This window comes from Apodemus sylvaticus, chromosome 5 (assembly GCF_947179515.1).
Source record: "Apodemus sylvaticus chromosome 5, mApoSyl1.1, whole genome shotgun sequence".
Lineage (NCBI taxonomy): Eukaryota > Metazoa > Chordata > Mammalia > Rodentia > Muridae > Apodemus > Apodemus sylvaticus.
The window spans coordinates 152523207-152548117 of NC_067476.1; the positions used below are offsets into that span (position 1 = coordinate 152523207).

The 24911-nt window shown below is 46.8% G+C and overlaps 1 protein-coding gene across 3 annotated transcripts in view; it reads right to left on the reverse strand.

Moving 5' to 3' along the window:
- Stau1 (staufen double-stranded RNA binding protein 1) overlaps nucleotides 1-24911 on the reverse strand; it is a 45475-nt gene that overhangs the window by 3676 nt on the left and 16888 nt on the right. For 2 of the 3 annotated variants that reach the window (XR_007978064.1, XM_052184329.1), the window contains exons 2-7: nucleotides 12183-12320; nucleotides 10830-10995; nucleotides 7997-8095; nucleotides 2887-3117; nucleotides 1276-1419; nucleotides 304-450 (exon numbers count right to left, since the gene is read on the reverse strand). Coding sequence is in view for 2 of the 3 variants with exons in the window: in XM_052184329.1 (XP_052040289.1) it covers nucleotides 304-450; nucleotides 1276-1419; nucleotides 2887-3117; nucleotides 7997-8095; nucleotides 10830-10995; nucleotides 12183-12262 (867 nt within the window). In the remaining variant the exon portion in view is untranslated. The remainder of the gene's footprint in view (nucleotides 1-303; nucleotides 451-1275; nucleotides 1420-2886; nucleotides 3118-7996; nucleotides 8096-10829; nucleotides 10996-12182; nucleotides 12321-24911) is intronic. The other variant, XM_052184330.1, reaches the window with a different exon arrangement.

Sequence of the window (24911 nt, forward strand, 5' to 3'; positions counted from 1 at the left end):
CAGACCCTTTTAAGCACAGGTGACAGTTGGGTCAGTTCATCCCAATCCCACTACCCATCAGAGGTAGAGAAGGGCCTCCTCCAGAAATGCACATCCAGCCCACAGTGACTAAACAGGAGAGACTTAACAGAACAGATGGCTCCCAGGACAGGAAGAACTAGACAGGAAACTCCCTCCTGCAAACACTAATCTCAATGGAGGAGGCCCAGCGGGCAGGCTGCTTACTGCAGAGAAGACGAAGCCTTGCCCCAGGCTTGCCCATGCAGGGAGCTAGGCCACCTGGCAGAGAGTCCCAGCAGTCACCTTCTCTTCTGACTTGAGTGCTGGCTTGGCAGGCTGCGCCTGGGGGACTTTGAACCCCAAGATCTCCAGCATGTTCTCAGCAGCATTGCGCTTGGCCACCTTCTTATTGGTCCCCGCTCCTTCTGCAGTGTGATTTCCAACCTTTACCTGTGTAAAACACCAACAGAGACCTATGGCTGAACCTTCTACCCAACCGGGACAGGAGCTGGGAGTTACCCAAAGCCCCAGGGATGACTCTGCTGAACTGGATGGTAAAAAGGCTTTGTGTTTCTGATTTGGAACTACTATTGCTGTGATGGTCACATTCAAGTTAGAGATGTTTAAAACTCTATTTTTAAAGAGTTTTTTTAAAGGTTAAATCTATGGCATGAGCCGGGCAGTGGTGGCGCACGCCTGTAATCCCAGCATTCTGGCAGATTTCTGAGTTCGAGGCCAGCCTGGTCTCCACACTGAGTTCCAGGATAGCCAGGGCTATACAGAGAAACCCTGTCTCAAAAAAAACCAAATCTAAAACACCAAAAAAAAAAAAACCAAAAAAACAAATGGAAAATGTGTGCCACAGCCCTTCCAATCAGCATATTTATAGACAGTATGTATGTAGGCGGCAGCACAGTGGCGCTCTTCCCATACCACTCTCCTGAGAGCTGGCTGTTGGTCAGATTCCAGCACACTTCACCAAAGTTGTTCATGATGATGGGGATCAGGCTGCTAAAGTCATCATCTTTGTGCCAAGCACTGAAAGAGCACTAGACACCTTCCTGGGCCCAGACCAGCCACTTCAGGCAGACTGCAAGTGGATCCTCTGTTTCTGTGATAGGATCTCACTATGTAGAGCAGGCTAGCCTTGAACTCAAGAGATCCACCCGCTGAGAGTGGACACCACCAAGCACAGCTAACTGCAGCACGGCCAGAGTCTGAACCATCAGGGCTGACATGGTCAGGGAAGGGCTACCTACAGCTCCACCAGCTCACCTGCATCACAAACTCCCTGCGGCGTGGAAGACCTCGTTCTGTAAGGAGCATATACTCTGGCTCCTTCTCCTTTTTTGCCTGCTGGATCTGTGCCAGTCTGCTGATAGGATTCATCCCTTGGCCATAATCCGGGGCTGTCTGTAGCTGAAAAACAATGTGCTGTTACTCACAGAAAAGAGCCAGCCAGTCCAGAGCCAGGACATGACACAAGAAAGAAACTTAGTGTTGGTGCAATCACTTGGAGTCAAAACTGTTTTAAAACTAAGCATGCTTTAAGACCATACTGAGATGCTCTGAGTTGGTGCTGCCTGTGACCTGTCACTCCCTGCATAACTGGAGACACTAACATAGTGGGTCTGCCATGTAAAGAGCTGTAGGACGACACTGTTTGGGCAAGAATGACAAAAAGGGAGGACTGAGCCAGGCACCCTAGGATCTGTGGCTGCTGAACTACATGGGCACCCATGCCTAGCGCACTCAATCACTAAAGCCCAGAAACCACTTACAGCCTCTGTAAAACCCTCAATGTGAAGATGCATCCCAACGGTAGAGGACTTGGCCAGCACACTTGAGGCCCTCAGCCAATCCCCAGTAACAAAAACAAAACAACAGTATGAATTAAAAGCCCTCCTGGTGAGGCCGGGGAAGGAGGACTGCAAGCCTGGGGACACTAGAGGCTCTTTCCTTTCACCACGGCATCTGTCAAGGATGATGGAAGTCATTTTCAGGACACAGCAGATGAAAAAGGAGTGGCTGGCTGAAGTTCTGTCCCTTTCTAGTGCTGAAAAGGGGCCAACTTTTTCATTTTGTTTTGAATAAAGATTCATTTTTATCTTATGTATGTGAGTGTTTTGTCTGCATTGCAATATCATATGTGCACTTGGTGCTCAGGGAGATAAAAAGGAGGAGTCAGATCCCCCCAGAACTGGCGTTATAGATAGTTGTGAACTGCCATGTGGGAACTCAGAACTGAACCCAGGTCCTCGGCTAGAGCAGCCAGGGCCTTAACTGCTGTGCCACCTCTCCAGTCCTCATGGTCAATGCTATATATATTTTTTTTTTGTTTTGTTTTTGTTTTTTTGAGACAGGGTTTCTCTGTGTAGCCCTGGCTGTCCTGGAACTCACTCTGTAGACCAGGCTGGCCTCAAACTCCGAAATCCGCCTGCCTCTGCCTCCCAAGTGCTGGGATTAAAGGTGTGTGCCACCACCGCCTGGCTTCTTCTTATTATTATTATTACTATAATTATATTAATCTATTATATTATTATTATTATTATTTTATTATGTCCACTACGTTTCATGCAAGCATCCAAGTCTTCAGAATAGTCTCTGTGGGCCCTGTAGTGCCGCAGTGCAGCTTCCACGTTGATGCCTGAGCTAAGGTGGCTCAAGAAAGCCCCACCCCTTCCACATGGAGACAACTGGCTGTGAAGCCCAACCCCAGGGGAAGCTGACACCCGACAGTTCTCCTCAACCCACTCACTCGGTGGCTCGCTCGTTTGTACTCAACCCGTCGCTCCCGTGTGGCATCTGTAACCTCCACTGTGCCCCGTGTGTGTTGGACAGCAGGTGCCTGGCCTGGCCTGTGGCTTCTGGGGAAGGCTCGCTCACCTTGCAGGTGGGCTGACTTTTCTTCTTGATCCTGGGCTTCACTCGCTCCACAACAGGGAGAGGCGGCAGCCTCCTCAGTTGCTCCAGCACGGCCCTGGCCGCGTTCTTCTTGGAGATCTTCTTGCTTTTCCCTTCTCCTTCCCCTACAAACTCCCCAACTGAAACCCTGGTCACAAAATTCTTCATATGTGGCGGGCCACTTTCCCGGGCCACCTGTGTCAGAAGGAAAGACTGAGTGAAAGCGTGACGGACACTTGTTGAAAGCGGTAGTGCACACTGCTTGGCACACTCGCTTCAGAGACCTGCGCGTGGAGGAACCTAGGACCGCTGTGCACGGGTGCAGAGGATCCGGGCAGAGGGAAGGACAGTTTGAGTTCTAGCATAGCAACAGCCTGGACAACTGTCGCTGTACCTTCCACCCCTAAAGATGACACTGACTGCCAGACCCTGGAAACAAGGGTACAACCCTCAAGGGTCTCCCCAAAAGGTCCCACATACCAAGAGAAGGAGACCCCTGCAAGGACCACAGCCACTGCAGACCCCTAAGCCAATGCATAAAGCAGCAGAGCGGCCCGGCCAACAGTAATGTTGGCTCACACGGGCTCTACCAACAGATGCACGTGCTGGATCTGCTCCCTCAGAATGAGAGCTTCTTAACAAGCCTCCGAACACACCAAGCTCATGAAAACAAAGGCTGAGGACTGTCACAGAGGAAAAGTAACCATAAAGGCAGGATTGAAAGGAAGGCCCTGAGCTGCGTGTCAGAACAGCCAAAATCTTCAGAAGAATAGCGGCGAGAGTGCAGGCCAAGTGTGTCTATGAGACCCCATAGCACAGCAATGCCCAGCTTCCTGGAGGAAGAGTTGGGGCTGAAAGTCTCTGCAAGCACACACCTGCTCCAATCTCAAGAACCTGGGTGTCACATCTACAAGATGGTCAAGCAACCGGTCATAGTGGAAGCTACCACTGAAATGTCTTATACTCTCTCACCGGTGAATGAAGGACACATTCACTGTCCTGCTTTAAGCTCTTCTGTCAAATTTGACATTTTTAAATGTAAAAAACTGAAAAAACTGTCTACAAAATAAAGTATGTCAAAGAAAGAGCTGCTGAGGTGGAGGTGAGAGGTGAGGGGGCCCAGGGGAGCTCGCTTGCCCTCGCCCTGCCCTGCACATCCTAGCAGTCGAACTTTCCAGGATGACGTGGTCTACACCCTCAGGTCAGATGTGAGCACTCTTGGCTCTCTGTATCCCCACAGCCCGCCTGGCCCCTCAGCAGTGGTGACACCACCTACTCACACCCAGGCTCCACCATGCTAAATGTGAAATATGACCTAGGCTGCTTGGTGGGAATGTGTTGGAGCCAGCAAATTCTGCCCTCCTATTAAACACCTAACTCAGAGTCCTAAGAGGCAGTGCACACAGAGCTTGGCTTGAGATTAACTATGATATTTATTTATTCAACAATACTTCCTGCTGGTCAGTGGTGGCGCAGGCCTTTAATCCAAGCACTTGGGAGGCAGAGGCAGGCGGATTTCTGAGTTTGAGTCCAGCCTGGTCTACAGAGTGAGTTCCAGGACAGCCAGGAGAAACCCTGTCTCAAGGGGGAAAAAATACTTCCTGAGAATCTAGCATGATCCAGGCTGTATGCCACATGCAACAGAGAAGGCAGGCCCCGCCCAACCTAACAATGGATGTGGCTATGACACTTCTGATTTGACAGTTACTCAGCAGGAATACTTACACAAACACCATCTACAGATGAACTACATGTGCTCATTTGAACGCAAATGTCCCTGAGGTCCCCAGTTGGTGGCGCGGGGTGGGTAGGTCAAGGATGTACTCAGGAAGTATATTCCTGTGGACAGCCCAGAGCACAGACCTCACCCTACTTCCACCGCCTGTCTCCTGTGTGTCGCTGAAGATCTAAGCTCTCAGCACCCTGCTCCTCCAGCGCGTCTACTCTCCTGCTGCCCCGATGCACTAGTGCTACCTGGGAGCATTAGCCCAAACTCCCACCTCTAAGTTGCCTCAGTTACTGTGCCTTTTGTTTGTTTGTTTGTTTGTCTTTTTGTTTTTCTAGACAGGGTTTCTCTGTGTAGCCCTGGCTGTCCTGGAACTCACTCTGTAGACCAGGCTGGCCTCGAACTCAGAAATCCACCTGCCTCTGCCTCCCAAATGCTGGGATTACAGGGGTGCGCCACCACACCCGGCAGTTACTGTGTCTTTATCACAACCAAGAGAAAAGTAATACGCCTCACAAGCCCATCACTAGGGGGCGCCCGAGCGACTTCTTCAGTGGCTGCTGAGAACTATCTGGAATGCCACCTACTCCTAAAAGCAGGTGACAAAGTGGAGGAGGAAGGGAAGCGATCTAGCTCCCAGAGGCCACCAGGACAGAGGGCTCTAAAAAGCCTGAGATTCAAGCAGAGCAGATGATTAGCATCAACAGCTGACAAACTTAACAGGAATCCAGGGGTGGTCCTGAGCAGAAAGATTTGGGGAGCCAGGCACCCTCTCTTAATCTAGCTCACCCTCCCTCTAGTCTCTAACGCTGGACCCTCATACCATACCACCCTAAGAAAGGGCGTGTTTCCTTTCCCTACAGGCAGTGCCCAGGGAGAATGTGGGATACAGCACTCCCCTGGCTTCCGCCCAGCAGTACGCCCGTCATTATCTGTGATGTCTCCTTCCCACCCCAGCCAGATAGGACCTCCACAGCAGGAGACAAGGACACTCCTCACACAGGCTGGTCTGGGAGGCAAGCACAGCTCTCCATCCCACATCTGCCCTGCAATGGGCAGGCAAGCACTGCCAGGTCTTAGGATAAAGTCACCCTCAGCTGGCTATGGGATGAAGGGTGAATGGATGAGTTTGGCAGGAAAATCATGCATTTTCTGAAGTAAAATGGAGTACTATAAAGAAAGAATTAAAATATCCTTAAAATAACAGCTTAACATAGGCAACAACAACAAATGTCAGAGGCTAAGCAGGCGCACACGGGTGAGAACCTGCCAGCCCTGAGTCTGACTGCGTCTACAATCTGGTCTGGTATCACACTTGTGAGCTGAGTAATGGGGAGATGAAGACAGGATCACTGGGGCTCACCAGCCAGCAGAGCTAAACTGGGGACCCCCAAGACACCAGTAAGAGACCTTGTTTTAGAAAAAGGCAGTGGCCCAATGACGCAGCTACTGCTGTGCAGTCTGACAGCCACTCGACCTGGGTCCTGAGGAGGAGGAGACGGTAGCACAGTGGTCCTCTGACCGACCAGGGGCGCTGCAGCATGCCCATTTACCAACACAGTAATTCGTGTTTTTAAAAAGCATTTTTTTTTTTTTTAGTTTTGTGGGGTTGGCAAAGCACCCCAGTGGTTAAAGACACTTGCTACCTGTCAAGTCCAAAGGAAACTCCATGTCCTCCAAAGACTTAGTGGCTAGTCAAAAGTCAGCATCCCTCGGGAGTGTGCATTTTCCTGACCAAAAGGACCATTTCCCTTATCCCTGCCAGAAGAAACAAATGGCTACCGTAGTGTCTCTCAGCACCGCTGGCCTCCAGGCTCTTCAGTGTCTCAGAAGTCTGTGACACATTTCAGAGTCTGTGCTGCTACCCCACCCCCACCCCCATCCCCCCCTCTTCTCAACTCTTCCTACCGCACCCTAGACTTCTCTTGTTCAAGGCCCTCCTTCCCCTCAGCAGTTCCTCTCTGCTTCTAACCCTGCCATTTCAGTTATCCGGCTCTCAGGCCTTCCTCCTGTCTCCTTCCCAGGCCGGGCCTAGTATGCCACCATTTAGTTTACCCTCTTCTCTGGGCTCTTCTAGATACCTCTGGTGGTTCTTTTCCTAATGTTTACAATAAAAACCTTCCACCTAACAGTGGCTCATAGCTTTAATCCCAGCACTTGGGAGGCAGAGGCAGGAAGATCTCTGTGAATTCGAGGCCAACCAGGTTTCAGAGCAAGTTCCAAGACAGCCAGGGCTTCACAGAGAAACTGTCTCAAAAAATGCAAAAACAAGAGCTGGAGAGATGGCTCAATGGTTAAGAACACTAAATGCTCTTTCAGAGGGTGCAGGTTCAATTCCCAGTAACCACATGGCAACTCACAACCAGCCCCAGCTCCAGGGCCTCCTGGAGCCCTCAATGGCCTCCAACTGGCATGTAACATGGGACAAATATACACACAGGTAAAATACCCAAAAACAAAATTAAATAAAGGAATTAGGCTAGGTGTGACAGCACGTGTCTTTAGTTTCAGCACCCAAGAGAGAAAGGCAGGCAGATCTCCATGAGTCCTAGCCCTTGCTCCAACTAGGGCTATACAGTGAGACCCTATCTCAAACAAAGGAAAACTTAAAAAAAAAAAAAAAAAAAGGCCTCCTCTTTTCTAGGGTATTAGGACTAGTCTAGAACAGAAATGTTTTTAAAATATAATTTTGCATTTTGAATAGACAAGCCAGTAATTACTATCTTTAGAACATCAGATCTCTAAGAAATGATTATTAAAATAGTAAGCCAGGGACACACACAATGAGGCCACTACGTCCCTTTTAAAGAACTTTGTAGATCTTGGGGCCACTGTGGTGGTCTCTTGATTATCAAGTTGAACTCATGCCTCTCCCCAGCACTGGCAAGTGGCCCTCAGAGAAGGTGGGGCTCACCTGGAGAAAGTGGGTGGTGGGGACAGCCCATCTTGGTCCTGCCCTTCCTTGTTAGCCCCTCTGCTAGTACTGAAGTCTACTTAAGTGGTTTTCTCCTACAGTGCTTTCCCTCCCCATCCTGCCACACAGCAGCCCTCGCCCCAGGACCTCCCCTCCAGGATGTTTCTCTCGGGTTTTTGTCACACAGCAAGTCTGACTGACCCTGCACCTTACGTAAGAGAGACATCGTGTCTGGGAGGAGAAGCTGCTTTCTAGAGAAGGGAAAGGAAGAGCCTGCGCTATGGCACAGTTAAGGAGAAGGACCTGCAGGAAGAGACAGTAAGCACTGCTCTCCTGAGCAGAAAGCAGGGCTGTCAGTGTGAAGGGTCGTTTGTTTTATGAGCACTGCTCCAATACTGAGGGGAAAGTTGACCCATAATGAACCAATTGTCGTACATGTGAAATAGGCTTACCTCAAAATTCACAGGCAAATTCCGCTTCAGCGCAATCTCAAACACTTGGCTTATTTCCGATTTATTGAGGTTTTCTTCCTCTGATTCTCTTCCATTTACCTACCGAAGAGTAATTGTTAATTAAGAGTCAATTTAAGGAGCCAGAGAGATGGCTCAACAGTTAAGATTGCTCTTCCAGAGGTTCTGAGTTCAATTTCCAACAACCACATGGTGGCCCACAAGTGTCTTTGTGATGGGATTGGATGTCTAAAGAGAGCGACAGTGTACTCACATACATAAAATAAAAAACAGAGTCAGCTTTGCGAGCCAGGTATGATAATGCAGGCCTTTAATGCCAGCTCTCGGGAGGCAGATGCAGGCAGTTTTTTTAGTTTGAGGCCAGCCTGATCTACAAAATCGGTTCCAGGACAGCTAGAATGACACAATTTTGAAATTTTTTTTTTTTAATAAACGAAAAAAAGAAGCTAACTTTCAGTCAAACCATCAACAGCTGGAGGGCACTGAATGTTGACTCTACAGACTTAACAATGAATGAGCCAGAAACCAAGGCCATATGGTATTGAATCTTAAGCCTCAGATCAAACCCTGCCAGAGGACAGTTAGTAAAGTCACCTTAACAAATGATAGCAGCACACCTTCAGGTGTAGTGGGCTGCCTGTGCTATGGAAGGCAGGCACCAGTGTGTAAGGAGGAGGGTAAGCCTGGCTACGTGTCTGTGAGCCAGGCAGTCGGAGGGAGGCTGGTTTGTGGTAGGTGCAGGAGCACACTACAGAGGTCCTAGAACCCACATTTGAAAGGTATGCAGTGGAACAGAATGCCCAACAGCTTTGGCTCAGACAGTGCAGCAGGCCAACAGCCAAAGCACAAACCAATACAGTCACCTCAACCAGGGTTGAGTCCACCTTTGTACCAAGGTTCACCAGTCCTCCTGCCAGGAGGGCTCGCTCAGAGGGCCCAAGCCACCTCTCTGAGCTGATAACATGGATTCTACAAAGTTCAACAGACTCAGGAGAGGATAGACCAGTAGCACCTGCAGTCTCAGACCTCACCAGAACTCCTGGCTTCACACTGCTGGTTTCTTTGGCCAAATTTGTCAACTTCTCTTTCCAGGATTAGTCCTGACAGGAACTCGCGGCTGACTTGCTAACAGACCATGGCAAGACTAGCCAGACTTTCTGTGTGGCTCAGCTCATCAAGCTGACTTGCCCATAGGACAGAAGACAAGCAAGCCATAACGATCAAATAAGATACCAGAAACAAAGCTCCCGGGTACAAATCCATGGCTACAGTTCAGGCACACCCCAGAACAGACATCTGCTTACTCGAGATCCACAAGCAATACTTTCTCCCCATCCAGCACCATGTGGTCAGGGCTCAGGTGCTTCCTTACTCCTCAACAGCAAGAGCTCTGGCCTTCCCTTCATATGCTTGCCGCCCTGCCCAAGCTGGACTCGGACCCTGGGACTCAAGGGACGATGCTACCTCAGTCAGCTAAGCAGCCAATACACCCTGGCCCTTACATCTGCTTTTCCGTGGCTAATTCTTAAAGCGAGTCTTCCCTCCAAGTGCCTTAGAAAGCTGAAGGCCTACAAAAGTTTGGTTTGAAATCTGACTACATAGGAAGGAGCCAGACCAGCTAGTGTCAACCTCAGCTACATCCACCCTGGAGTCTCTCACTGGCATGGAGCTGGTCAAGCAGCCACCACAGTCAGCCTAAGAATTATTTACTCTCCAGTCACAGGAAAACAAAACAAAACAACCTTAAGATTTCTTTCCTACCCTGGTAGTTTTAAATAACAAACCAAGGCTAATAACATTAGCATTACTCTTCAGCAACACGAAAGACAAAGGAACGGCCCCACACTCTTCAGCATCCCTTCCTGGAAGTGGGTTTTTCCACACTGTGAATGCCTGGCAGCCACTGGATTGATTATACATGTGCTAGAGTTAAGGTGGTGAGTTTATCTAATGTGGACTTTAATAAAAACAACATACAAAGGTGAGTCTCCTTATCTCGTTCATTTGGCTCTGGGACTGCCTAACCTACAAACATGACAGAAGCCAGGCTGTGGTTTCAGAGAATTGGCCTTAATAACTGGCTTCCATTCCCTATCTAGACGGATTCTCATTCTTGAGATGCAGTTCCCAAACTGTGAGACGGTACCAACGGTCCACAGAAGAGGGACACTACACAGAAACTATGGTGCCCTGCCAAAGGGAGCCATTTCTCTACTAGGCCCTCCCAAGCTGGTGACATCCTGGTGAGCTTCCTCTGCCACAACTAGCCCTGCTCAAGCTGCGGATCTGTGAGCAAAACGCATGCACCCTGCTCTGGGACGACGTGCTAGCAAAAGACAAAGCATTTTTACAGAAAATGGTGGTGGGCCAGAGGTCACAAGATAATCTAACTTAGCACTACAAATCATGGGTTCTAGCTGGGTGTGGTGGCTCACAGCTTTGATTTCAGCACTCGGGAGGCAAAGGTAGGCAGAGCTCTGTGAATTCAAGGCCAATTTGGTTTACATTGTGAGTTTAGGTTAGCCAGAGCGACACAGGAAAAACTAACACCAATCGGCAGTTCCATCCAAGAGCACAGGTGCTGAGAATCCAACTCACAAGCGAGAGCCCTGCCTTCCACTCCCACCATGTTCTCTTCCCTCCATTGCCAGGGGCAAAAGAAGGGCTTAGTTGTTAGTTCGCTTTCCTGCTGAGACGTTTAGGGGACACTCTCCCAGCCGCAGAATCTTGATGGCAATTGCCCAGTATCTACAGATATCAACAGCAGCTTGGAGGTGAGTGAGGTGTGTCTCCAGCTCACAGCCACCTTCCTTACCTCCAGCCTCTCTGGCAGAGGCTCACTCTGCAGAGTCCTCAGTGCTCGGGCAGGGGCTTCGTGTTTCACAGGTGGTCTCATCTTTCCTTTCCCATTGAACTGCTGTCCTCCCATGGAGAGTTCAACTTGGTAGAGTAACGGTGGGACTGGAAATGGGTAAAAGTATCTACAAACACAAGGGTGGGGTCTCAGTCTCCATCTGCTAAGTCAGCCATACCTTCTTCAGCAAACCCCACCCTTCCCCTACTCTGGCCTTGTCACAGTGTACATAGCTACAAATGCTTCCTGGTCAGAACTAAAAAGCTGTTCTAAAACTCACACTAACTACAGCTGCCGGCCACACAGTGTGAATAAGCAGAGCACTGGAGTCACACTTACTTCGAAGCGTAGCTGACAAATGCTACATATGCATCTGACGCGCCGTACTGGCTACACTGATGGGCCAGAATGGACATTGGTGCTGGGGGACAAACAAAGCTTGCTTTACCTTCTCAAGCCTTCAGTCTGCACTTGCTATCTCGAAAGGAGTCTGGGAATTTTAGGGGTGAAGTCATTTGGAAACGACCCTCATTTTTTGGAAATCTTGGCAGCACCAAGTCCAAAAGAGTCAGGTTCCTTCTACTTCAAAACCTGTATGTTTGAGGTTTGGCCCTTTTGCACCTCATCAGAGGAAGGGAGGAAAATGAAACATCTACTTTTCATCACTGATGTATTCACTGATGTCTCACTCCTGACAGCACAGGTTTTGAACACATGACAAGATCTTATGTAGCCCACGCTGTCCTGGCTTCTGCTTAGCAGATGATCTTTCGCTTTCACTTCCAGAGACTAAGGATTATAGGCAGTCTGCAACCACTCTAGGCTCTGACATTTCTGAGCATTCCTTTCTTTTTATTTTTTTCGTTTTTTTTTTTTTTTTTTTTTTGGTTTTTTCAAGACAGGGTTTCTCTGTGTAGCCCTGGCTGTCCTCGAACTCAGAAATCCGCCTGCCTCTGCCTCCCAAGTGCTGGGATTATAGGCGTGCGCCACCACACCCAGCATTTCTGAGCATTCCTTAGTCTCAGTATTTCGCAAAGTACAATGTCAGAAAACCCTTTCAGAAGCATGTGCGGCAGGGATCCTCAGAGAAAGGAAACAATGTAGCCATCCCGCCCACGGGTGTGAGTGCAGCTGCTCCTGAGCATGCATGCTCCTGCTTGGGCCCTCTGCAAAAGCAGCAGGCTTCAACAGCTTCCAGCACAGTACCAAAGGCAGACCTTATCTCCAGACGTGAACCTGAGGCAGACCAAATCATTACTCATGTCACAATTCATAGAGATCACGTTAGGGAAAAACCCAACTACCTGCACCTACCTGGGAGGATAAGCACCTCCACGCATGCCATAGCTGTAGGTGGACTGCATCCGAGAGTGGGGCTCCACGGGCTTATACATTGGCTTTCTTTCCCGTTTCACTCACAGTGCATTGAGCTCAGTGGAGAAGCTATACTTTCTACAACACAAAATCATACAAAGGATGGTTCAGGCCTCGGACACCAATGCAAATGGCCCAGCATTCTACCTCAGGATAGCCATCAGGAAATCCAAGAATACACACAGCAGATAGAATCACAGGAAAAACCTGGGAAAGGTGAGGCGAGTGGGTGTCTAGAGGCCAACGAGGACCAGAAAACATCCAGAGCTAGCTCCACCCAGCATCACGGTGAGGTTGAACCATGGTCACAGATGACAGGAAACCCAGTTTCATTTTCTTTTTTTTTCTTCCCTCTTACCTTTCTCCCTCTTGCTCCAGGCCCTGCTCACTCAGGCCCCAGTTTCAGTTTCATATACATCAAGAGGGAACTTTTACCTCAGAATTAATGACTTGAGAAAATACAGACTAAGGCTGGAGACAGGGTTTAAAAGTAAGAGCACTTGTTGTCTAATCTAAGACTAGAATTCAGATCTCTACATTGGCATAACAAGCCTGGGATCCCACACATGTCTGCTACTCCAGCTCTGACAGGATTGCTGTCCTCCAACCTAGCTGAGAAAACATGAGCCCACATTTTAGGAAAAGGTCCCACTCTAAGGAATAGGTAAAAAGTTCCATGAGAGATGCCAGTGCTGTCTTCTGGACTCTATACAAGCACACATGTCTGCATACATGTGCATGCACTCTCACAGAAATAGACACACACCACTCATCTTCTAACTTGCTCTCTTAGTCATCCAATTCACAAACTGTTAAAACATCCTGAAAAGATGAGTGTCACAGCACAGCCCACATTTTAAAACAAGCCTTGGGAGTGGTACTAGGTTAGAGAGATGGGAGTTCGAGGCCAGCCTGGTCTACAGAGTGAGTTCCAGGACAGTCAGGGCTATACAGAGAAACCCTGTCTCAAAAAAATCAAATCCAAAAAACCAAGAAAGAGAGAGAGAGAGAGAGAGAGAGAGAGAGAGAGAGAGAGAGAGAGAGAGAGAGAGAAAGATGGCTCAGCTGTTAAAAGCACTGACTGCTCTGCCAGAGGAAAAGGGTTTAATTCTTAGCACCCACAAGGCTACTAAAAACTCTCTGTAATACCAGTTCCAAAGGATCCAATACTCTTTTCTGGCCTCTCGAAGCACAGGCAACAGTGGTATGCAGGGAAAACACCTATACACATAAATTAATTAAAAGTAAGAAAGCATATCCCTTTTAGACCTTCAAGATGACATATAGGTTATCCTTTCCTGTCAAGCCTGCCCTAGGTTCTGTCCCAGAGACTCCTGTGGTGAACGGAAAGCCAAGCCTACAAACTGCCCACCTCCACACAGCACTGCACACAAGCACCACAAAGACACAACGAAACAAAAGAAACTTTAAAACAAATACTTTCACTAGGTCTAGTGGTGCAGGCCTATACGGTCAGCACTAGGAAGGCCAAGGCAGAAGGATTACAAATGAGGCCAACCTAAACAGCCTGCCTATCCCAAACCAGAAACAGCACTAGCAACAGCCAGCTTCATTAACTGCCCACGAAGCCCACATTAGGGCTGGAGAAGAGGCTCAATGGGTAAGAGCACTGCTCTTCCAGAGGACCCAGATTTGATTCCCAGCAGCCACATCATGGCTCACAATTGCCTGTAATCCAGTTCCAGGATATCTGATACCCTCTTCTGGCCTCTAAGAGCACCAGGTGCACATACATTCAGAAGTGGTGCACAGACAAGCATTCAGGTAAAACAACCACATACACAAAAATAAAAGTAAATCTTAAAAAAAAAAAAAGAAGAAGAAGAAATATACTGGGTGTGTCCCTGATCCACACAACAGGAGGGTCGGCAGGAGAGACGCTGTTTGGTTTGTTCTATGGAGGGCAGCACTCTGACCCAGAAGAATGGCCTTTCGCCTGTCTTCATAGTAAGCAGTGTAAGATAGGCCATAGGACCAACAGGGAGGACCATACTGTGACACCAGGTTTGGGTGCTGCCTCTTCCTGCCTCAGGTAACTTGGCCCATCAGTGACCTGGGCAGCCAGCCCTCCTCTTGCACAACTCCTATCGGACCCCACAGATCAGAGGCTGAGTACTGCTATGTTAGAGGACAGCACCTTACTGTCTGGCAGTTTTGTGGCTTCTAGTCGCTGTTGACCCTCAGGGGGAGAATAACCTCATGGTTTTTAGTCCTTGCTTTTTGGCGTGTGTGCTGTGTTTTTGTAAATCCTCACAGCCCTGTACTGGAGTGTAATAGAATCACCTATTTAAAGACACTACGTGATCTCAGATGAATATCATGGTTTTTGTTTTTTACTATGACAGAATTGTTTCATTTGTCAGGTTAATGTAAAAGACATATGCCACATGATTAGTTGATGTGTTTTTTTAATTTAATATTTAAATAAAATATTGGGGGGACATATAATTCCTCTTTAAATGCCTCTAAGCTATTACACAGAGTAAATTTTTAAAAATAAATATAATAAATATATTAATTATTAAATATATATTTTTATAAATACATTATTTTATATTATAATTGGTTGAACTAAATTTAGACCATGAATCAAATTAATAAGACTATCCATGGGCTTGCATACTTGGAAGGTCAAATGAATTACTGTTCTTCCTTATAATAGAATTCCCTATATCTGTCTATGTCTGTGTGTGTGTGTGTGTGAGAGAGAGAGAGAGAGAGAGACAGAGACAGAGACAGAGACAGAGAGAAAAAGACAGAGAGAATAAATAAATATAAATTGCATTTTAAAAACAACTTCGACTTCCAGGCCACGGTGGCTCACATGTTTTATCCATTCAAGAGGCTGAGGTAGGTAGATCTATAGTTTGAGGCCAGTTTAGTCTACAGAGCAACAGACCCTGTCTAGAAAAACCAAGAAGAAAACAAGAACCTCAATCACTGTGAGTAGAGTAGCCTTATAACTAGAGACCCCTGGAAGGCCTCCAGCAAGTATATCCCAAGTACATCTCTTGGATCCTCATCCACTTTGGGCCGTGTCTGAAGCACTATGACCTGCCAGCTTGCATGCAGACAGTATTTTCTAGCCCTTGTTCATCATCAGGAGACATAGAAACACCACTGCTGACAGAGTAAAGCATCTCTGGCCACCTCTGCAGATCATCTGCAGTCAGGGAATGCAGACAGGGATGGCTGAGAGGGATTTGCCACTCAGTGCAGGACCTGTGCTTGGGAAGCCATCACACCATACTAGACAGCAAGCAAAACACACTTTTTAAAGGAGCCTGTCTTGGCACAGATGGACTGATTTATTTTTCCTGTCCTGTGCTATTAGGAAATTTCTTTCTCTCCCAGCTATGGAGTCGCTGTGTGGTACAGGTCTTTTTATTTTAAAAAAAAATTTAAATAACAAAACACAAAACAAACAAACAACAACAACAAAAACCCTAGCTCCATCAGCCAGCTCCCCAGACCTCATGTCCAAGTGCTGGCCGCACTGCAAACACAGAAACAGGCCTCCCAGGCTCAAGCCACCTGCTGCTGACAGCCGCCAACATGGCCCTCGGACACTTTTAATGGGCATGATTTAAAAGAATTGCTCATCCCCTTAGAAACATATTCCTTCACCTTTCCCTCTATTTTGAGACCATCTCACCATGCTGTCCAGGCACTAATACAAAGACATATTCAAATACAGTTATGCTTGTTTGTAATGACTGATCTTTATTTTGTGTCTGGGTGTTTTGTCTGCATGTATACATCTCACAAGTGCCTAGGTGCCCAAGGAGATAGAGAACTGGTGGTACCCTCTAAACTGGAGTTACAAACAGTTGAGAGAGAGCTTCCATATGGTGCTAGGATTTGAACCTGGGTCCTCTGGAAGAAGAGTGACTGCTTTTAACCACTGAGCCATCTCTCCAGCTCCTAACTAGGCTTCCGAGTACCCTTGTTTGGTTGGTCTCATCCTGCAGCCAGGGTGTCTGGAACTCACTGGGATTATAAGTACAAAAGCTATCGCAGTCAGGTTAGAGTAATTCCTTTCAACTAGCTTCCTGTGAGTGGGAACTTCTGCTTCCTTACTTGTCTCAAGCACATGCCAGTGCCAGACACTATAGTGCACACTCATCTAAACCAGGCACTGCCATCCCCATCTCAGAGGGAACTCAGGCTCAACAAAGAGTCACCTGCTCACTGTCACAGAGCTCTTGGGAAGCTGAGCTGACTCCAAGGATGACTCACATACCTGCTGGACTATGAGCACCAGGATGGTGTTTTTATGTCAATTTTAATCAGAAGCTAGCCAAATGGTAAGCTCCAGGTTCAGTAAAAGACCTTGTCTCAAAAAAAAAAAAAAAAAAAAAAAAAAGATGGAGAGATGATTAAGGTCTCTTGGGCTGGAGAGATGGCTCAACAGTTAAGAGCACTGGCTGCTCTTCCAGAGTTCCTAAGTTTAATTCCCAACAACCACATGGTGGCTCACAACTATCTGTAATGGGCTCGGATACCCTCTTACAGTGCACTCATATACATAAAATAAATAATTCTCTTTAAAAATAAAAATGTGTCTCTTGGACCGGAGAAACAGCTTAGCAGTTAAGAGCACTGACTGCTCTTCCAGAGGTCCTGAGTTCAATTCCCAGCAATCACATGGTGGCTCATGACCATCTCTAATGGGATCCAAAACCCTCTTCTGGTATATCTGAAGACACCTACAGTGTACTCACATACATAAAATAAATAAATCTTTTTTTTTTTTTTTTTTTTTTGGATTTGGTGTTTCGAGACAGGGTTTCTCTGTATAGCCCTGGCTGTCCTGGAACTCACTCTGTAGACCAGGCTGGCCTGAAACTCAGAAATCCGCCTGCCTCTGCCTCCCAGAGTGCTGGGATTACAGGTGTGCACCACCACCACTCAGCCAAATAAATAAATCTTTAAAAAAAAAAAATGTGTCTCTTGCAGAAGACACTCAGTCCTCGCACCTACAATGGCAGCTCACAAAGCTTGTATCTCAGCTTCAGGGCCCAACACCTTGTGGCCTCCTCCAGCTCATTTACACAAACCTACACACAGACAGAGCTACTACAGACAAATGGAGACCTGAGGAAGACACCCCACACCCTCCTCTGGCTCCATGTGGGCACTCACACACAGACACAAAGCTTAATGAAAAGAGAAACTTCCTTCAAGGCTTGAGATTCACAAGAGATATATGAGGCATAATGGGCTAATCGTTCATATCAGATTTTCTGCTGAAGGCTTGTATCAGAAATACATAGCCAGCACCTGTAATCCCCTCACCCAGGAGATAGAGGAAAGAGCAAAGCAAGTCTTGGCTCTAAACTGAGAGAGAGAGAGAGAGAGAGAGAGAGAGAGAGAGAGAGAGAGAGAGAGAGAGAAGGAGTAGCAAGATGGCTCAGCAGTTAAAACTTGTTGCTCTTCTAGAGGGCATAGGTTTGGTTCCCAGCTCCCAACAACCTGTAAATTCCAGTTCAGAAGATCCAATGCCCTTGTCTGGCCTCTGACAGTATTATATTCATGTGGTATACAGCTCATACAGACACGCAAGCACACGGAATAAAATTGGGGGAGGGGTGCTGGCTATCCTGGAACAACTCACTGATTCCCAAGAGCTGGGATTAAAGGGTACATCACCACTACCCCACCCCCACCCCACCCCACCTCTCTCTGATTTAAATTTTTATCCCACTTATAGCAATGGCAGGCAGATCCCTGAGTTCCAGGCTAGCCTGGTCTACATAATTCTAAGACAGCCAAGGCTACAATGAGAAACCCTGGAAAAAGAAAAAAGAAAGAAAGCAAATCTTTCTTTCAAAGATAGTACAGCAGGTTACTCCACTTGCTACAAAAGCCTGCTGACCTTAGTTTGATCCCAGAACTCCCGTGATAAGAGGAGAGAACACCTCTCAAAATTGTCTTCTGATTTCCATAGGATGACATGGCAAATGTGCACACCACACCCAATAAGTATAAATAAGAAACAAATACATAATCTAATTCTTTCTCTCATACTATATCCTCTTATATGAAAATGTTTGTATATATACATTAATATATAATAACTTATCAGATACCAAATAGATTGAAAAAACTAAATTCAGTGACAACTCAAGCAAGGGGCTGGAGCTGACTCAGACTAGGAGTACATGGAGCTCATGCAAAAGACCTAGATTCAGTTCTTAGCACTCACATCGGACAGCTCAAAGCTACCTGTAACTCCATGTCTCTGGCTGCCACAGCCAGATGATACCCATAAAGTCCTGCAGGCACAAACATACACACATAAAGGTAAATAAATCTTTAACAGTTTTTTTGTGTTAACAGTATTTCATCTCCAAGACTGAAAAAAAAAATGACAAAGATAATGAGACAACCCAAATCTTCCTCTCAGACAAAGGTCCATCTTGCATCATGGGCCTTTCACCCAGACTGCTAACAAGTGGCCTCGCCGACTTCTGTCTCCTCACCTTCCCAGTCCACATGCAAACCAGCAGGGAAGGAGCCTGAGGACGGCTGCACATAGCAAGAAGCGCCAAAGCCTCTTAGCTCACGAAAGGCCTCAGCGCTTGGGACTACCCACTCCAAATCTACATCACTGTGGGACTTGCCAATCTCACTTTTTTACCCAAGGAAAGCATGTGTTTTCACAATCCATCCTGCACCGTTAAAAGTAGTGGCAATTCTTGGTGTATCAGGTATGGTTGTGCATGCCTTTAATCCCAACACTTGGGAGGCAGGAACAGGTGTATCTGTGAGTTCAAGACTAGCCTGGACTAGGACAGGACACCAGGACTATACAAAGAAACCTTGTCTTTAAATAAATAAATAAACAAACACAAGGCAATTCTCTAAAATTTGTATATTGAACCCCCCCCCCCCTTTTTTTTTTGCTTTTTCGAGACAGGGTTTCTCTGTGTAGCCCTGGCTGTCCCAGAACTCACTCTGTAGACCAGGCTGGCCTCAAACTCAGAAATCCTCCTGCCTCTGCCCCCCAAGTGCTAGGATTAAAAAAAAAAAAAAAAGCTGGGCGTTGGTGGCACACGCCAGAAATCCCAAGCACTCTGGGAGGCAGAGGCAGGTGGATTTCTGAGTTCAAGGCCAGCCTGGTCTACAGTGTGAGCTCCAGGACAGCCAGGACTATACAGAGAAACCCTGTCTCAAAAAAACCAAATAAAAAAAAAAAACAAAAACACAAAAAAAACAAACAAAAAAAAAAGAAAGAAAGAAAAAGAAAAGAAAAAAAAATTGCATCTTGAGCCACAGCTCCACTTTCAGCAGTATAAACACCAGAAAACCTGTGTCTGTACAAGCCATCAGGGGACGGTGGATGATCATTTACCCCAGAGAGATGGGCCTTACTCAGACAGAAACTTGACTCAAGCTAAACCCTGCTGACAGCTGACTCGTTCACAAAGTAAGCTTGGATTTTTCTCCTTGGGTTTTCCATGGTGGAAAGGACTGAAAAAAAAAAAAAAAACCAAATTCATGGACTTCTAGTCTCCTAAGGATTAAAAACTGCAGACCATGCTAGGAATATGTGCTTGGAGAAGACACGAACAGTCCTTCTGAAGCACCTGGAGCTGGGCAGCCCAGGCAGGGATTATGTCTTCCAAAGAGCAAGACCAAGGACTAGGAATGTTGTTTACTGGAACAACCCTTACCTAGGGGACATTAAGTTCTGGGTTCCATCCCCAGTGCTACAAACTAAGACCATCACCAAAGAGAATGCACAGCTGGGGCAGGACAAAACTGGAACTTGACAAAGAACTGCTCCGAGAGCCAGCCAATAAGCCCATCTCAGGGCTGAGCACTGTGCCCAATCTCAGACAAGAGAGCATCACCTTCCCCCAACCAGGACTTTCATTCTCCTCAGACCTAGCTTGGAAACCTCTTTCAAGTTGCTTTGGTCATAGTAACCCACAGTAACAGTAACCCAAACTAAGACACCAAGTTGTCCTTAACCTCCAATACAAGTCACAGTATATACTCACACACATACAAACATGCAAACCAACAAAACATAAAAAAAAATTATGTCTGAAGGTGGTGGTGCATGCCTTTAATCCCACCATTCAGAGACAGGGTAGACAGATCTGAGTTTGAGGGCAGCCTGATCTGCAGAGCAAGTTCCAGTACAGCCAAAGCTATACAGAGAAACCCTGTCTGGAAAAACAGAAAAACAAATAAAAATTTTTAAATTTCAATAAAGATTAATGAATGTCTTGTAGTAAATCTGGTCACCCCTTGCTTGACATAAAACATTTTTAATGCACTGAAAGGAGATTGAGAAAAGTGTTTTATCAGTTCTGGGAAATCTTTCAAAAGGCAGACCTTTGATACAATGACCATCCCAGATGGTATTTCCTGTTCATTGCTTTCTGAAACAGAAGGGTTAGATCGGGGTAGTTACCACTTCTCTTTCCCATGACTTCTAAGTGATCTGGTAACTGAGACCTATCTGTCCCACATCCAACCAGACCTCCGTGGTATCTGGGATATACAGGTATACATGGCAGTTTGCTTCATCACCACCACCTCTGCAATCTGCTTGACAGATGGGAAAGCCAGTTGAGAGGAGCCTAGAGAGGAGACACCAGAGGTGGCCCTCCCCGCAGGCTGCACTGGAGGATGTAATGGAGGGCTGTGAGCAGGTCAAACTGCAGCTATGGAAGAAGAAAAGCAGAGCAGAAACCAGTTCTTGCTCAGTCTCTGGCTCCAGAGCGAGCAGCAGACTCAACCTGAAGTTACACTTCAAGTGGGACATGGCTACTCTCAACAAAAATGAACAACTTGAAGATAAACAGCTTTCAGTGTAGCTAAGTCAGTGCTACAAAGTCTAAAGATCTACCCAAAAGCAAAGAGAGAAGGTAAAAAAGCTAAATTATAGAGGGGGTAAAGTAACTGCTGAGTTCAGCCAATCCTGGCACTCCCTCAGTTACAAAAGCCACACTACAGCATGTGCTGTGTTGTCAGTTACAAGTCTCAGGCTCCTTCCTATGTTGCCATGGCCTGGCCTTCCTACAGTGATTTTTAATGACTTAGAATATCCGTGCAATATATGTTCATTTTGCAGAGAGAATTGGCAATATGTAATGTGTATGAATATTTATAGAACACGGTAATGGCCTCTGGTCTCAAATCAGAGTGAAGCTGAAAGCAAGCTGGAGCTGCTGCTGCTAAGGGCAGTAGCTGATGACCCAGACTTTCCCACATTTGACCGACAGGAGGGGTTTTCACTGCTGCTGGTTCTTTCTCCTAATTACAGTAAAACATGGATCTGTTTCAGTAAAGGTTTATTAGGAGCTTCATCTAATTACAGACTCTAAGCCAGAAAACCACTGCTAACCACATCCTCCAGTGACCCTGTCCTGTCGTGGGACCGCGCAGGTGCCAGAGGAGAGCCTGGGAGCACAGCAGACTGCAGAGTGGTGAGCTGTGGGAAATTTGCGGCGCGGCGTCACACGGCACAGCATGGCACGGCACTCACACAGGATTCTTGCTTAGTTTTATTTGGATTTTTGTGCTTTCTTAGGGCAGGGTTTCTCTGTGTAGCCCTGGCTGTCCTGGAACTCACTCTGTAGACCAGGCTGTCCTTGCTCGATGCAGGAATCCACCTGCCTCTGCTTCCCAAGTGCTGGGATTAAAAGTTATGTCACCACTGCCGGCATCTTATTTTCTAAGTTAGAAGAAAGCCAAGTTTCTTCCTAAGTCAAAAGTGGGGGGCAGGGTGGACTGAAGAGGGAGAGGCTCAGCAGTTCAGAGTACTCCTTGCTCTTCTTAAGGACCTCGATTCTATTCCCATGGCAGCTCAAAACCACTGGAACTACAGGTCCAGGAAATCCAGCATCCTCTTCAGGCCTCCACAGGCACCAGGCACACATAGGTTGCATGGTCAACTAGTATATAAACAAAATACACTCATACACATACAACAATTTAATAATAAAAGTCAGACGTGGTGGTAGATAATCTGTGAGTTTCAGGTCAGCTGGTCTATACAACCAGTTCCAGGGCAACCAAAGCTACAGAAAAATCCTATATCCAAAACAGCAGCAACGGCAACGAATCAAGTGGGGGTCTGGAGAGTTGGCTCAGTGACTAACTGCACTTGCTTCTCTTCCAAACGAACAGCTTTGTTGCCCAGCACCCACATGGTGGCTCACAAACATGTTTAACTCCAGTTGCATGGGACCTAGTGTCTAATTCTGACTTCCATGAGCACTGCACACACATAGCACACAAACATACATACAGGTAAGACTCATCGTAGAACAATTCTATACAAATTTCATGGCCATCTTTCAAAAAGCAGAGGAAGTTTTAAGAGAGTTAAAAGTACTTTAAATAAAAAAGTATCAATGAAGGCTAGAAATGACCATCTTTATGGAAGCAGGCGACCAGGCAGGCCTCTAGCATTTCCTGGCCAATTAGCTGTTCCCAGGCAGAGTAACCCCTCGATGACTTTTACCATCAGGCCTCTCCTAGGGATAAGCCAGAGAAAGCAAATTACTTGAAAAGTCTGGCATATTTTCTCTCAAAGAGAGAACTCCCCAAAAAAGCAACACAGTGAGTGGCTTGAATGACCTCAATCTTCAGTGCAATCCCCAGTATGGCAGGTCGTTTGTTTGGGACAAAAACAGAGGCTACCGTCCTCAGCAGACAAGCTGCCAGTATGGACACACAAGTCTACAGGGGTTCAGACATCAGCTGAGACTTGTTCTGTTTTTTCTTTCAGCTGCCAAATGAGAAAGATGTCCTTCAACAAACCGAAAGAAAGAAAGAAAGAAAGAAAGAAAGAAAGAAAGAAAGAAAGAAAGAAAGAAAGAAAGAAAGAAAGAAAGAAAGAAAGAAAGAAAGGAAGGAAGGAAGGAAGGAAGGAAGGAAGGAAGGAAGGAAGGAAGGAAGGAAGGAAGGAAGGAAGGAAGGAAGGAAGGAAGGAAGGAAGGAGAGAGAAAGAGAGAGAGAGAGAGAGAGAGAGAGAGAGAGAGAAGGCAGGCAGGCAGGCAGGCGTGGTGGCACACACCTGTAATCCCAGCACTTGGGAGGCAGAGGCTGGCAGATTTCTGAGTCCGAGGCCAGCCTGGTCTACAGATTGAGTTCCAGGACAGCCAGGACTACAGAGAAACCCTGTCTCAAAACAACAACAACAACAACAACACAAAAAGAAAAAACGAAAAAGAAAAAGAAAAGGAAAGAGGAAGATGTCCTTCTCTCCCTGGCTCACTCCTCCCTAAAGAGGACAGACTTTCTTCCTGAAGTCTGTCTGGAGTGTTTACTCACTGACAAGAACAAATCAGTTTATTCCTCCTAACTTCAAACTCCAGCCATAGGTCACAAGCAGAAAAGGAGCTAAAACAAAGCCCACATTAACCTTCACAGCGGCAGAGCCTAAGGCTGAATGAACGCCTAAAATTAGAGAGGGTGGGGCCCAAAGGGATCCTTTCTGGCCCCTGCCCTATAAGGCAGACCCCCTGACATTTCTAGCTCCAGTCATAAATGTGAGGATTTTAGAGGCTCGTAATGAAACAGGCTTTCATTGAGACTGCCCACAAAATACTAGTCTCAAATAGCTCAAAGATTGGTTGAAATAAGCAGCTAAAATGTGAAAAAAAAAGTCAGGAGAGAGACTTGGGGGAGACCGGGAACAAGGGGGCAGCATTCGGGATGTAAAATGAATAAGTAAATGTATGGAAAAACAAAACTGACCATGAAGTGTAGGTGCTGGGAAGGTAGCTCACTGAGCAGTGCTTGCAATGAGAACATGAACGCCAGAAGTCGATCCCTAACACACACACACACACACACACACACACACACACACACACACACACAAATTTAAAAAAGAAAAGAATCAAGAGCAGTGTTGATTTATAATCCCAGCAGGAGGAACCCTGGGGTTTTCTGACTAGAGAGAGTCCAAACCAGCAACCTCCAGGTTCAAAAAGATAAGGTACACTGTAAGAGGAAGACACCAATTATCAAGCTGCCTGTCCACCACTGCCTCTCAGTGACACGGGATGTGTAGGGGCAACAAGACTATTTGAGAAGCTTTAAATTCTCACATGAGCAACTAAAACTTACCAGGCAAGAGGCTAGGGGTGGGAGGCTAGTAAGATGCACGCGCCAAGCATATAGAGCGCTCTAGATGTAGTCCTAGGCAACAACAAAAAATAACAAAAAAATAAAATAAAAGACGCCAAACAGCACTCATCCGCCAGCTTTTTACATCACTTGCTAATATCACCCTAGAAGTCACAGTTAAGCCTTTACAGAGAATGGGAAGCTGTGGTTCTCAAGAGAGAACAGTTTCGCTCCTCCAGGACCATCTGCCAATGGTGGGGTTATTTCCGGTTGCCGCGTGTGGGCAATGCAAGAGGGGCCTTACATATCTTGAGAACAGAGGAACCAGGGCCACCGGAACAAACATCACAGTTGTAAATGTGGAAATGCACGCATATTCAGTTGCTCAGAGAACAAAGCTCTCCACTACTAGCGTGTCAAGTTCAAAGCAGCCCTGGGACCTTGGAATTCCAACTGCTACTTCTGAGGTTGACTGCAGCTAAATCCTTCCAGACAAGCCGCCTCCTTTCAAGAATCTTTCTTACCATGGATGTGAGGGTCTCACAAAAG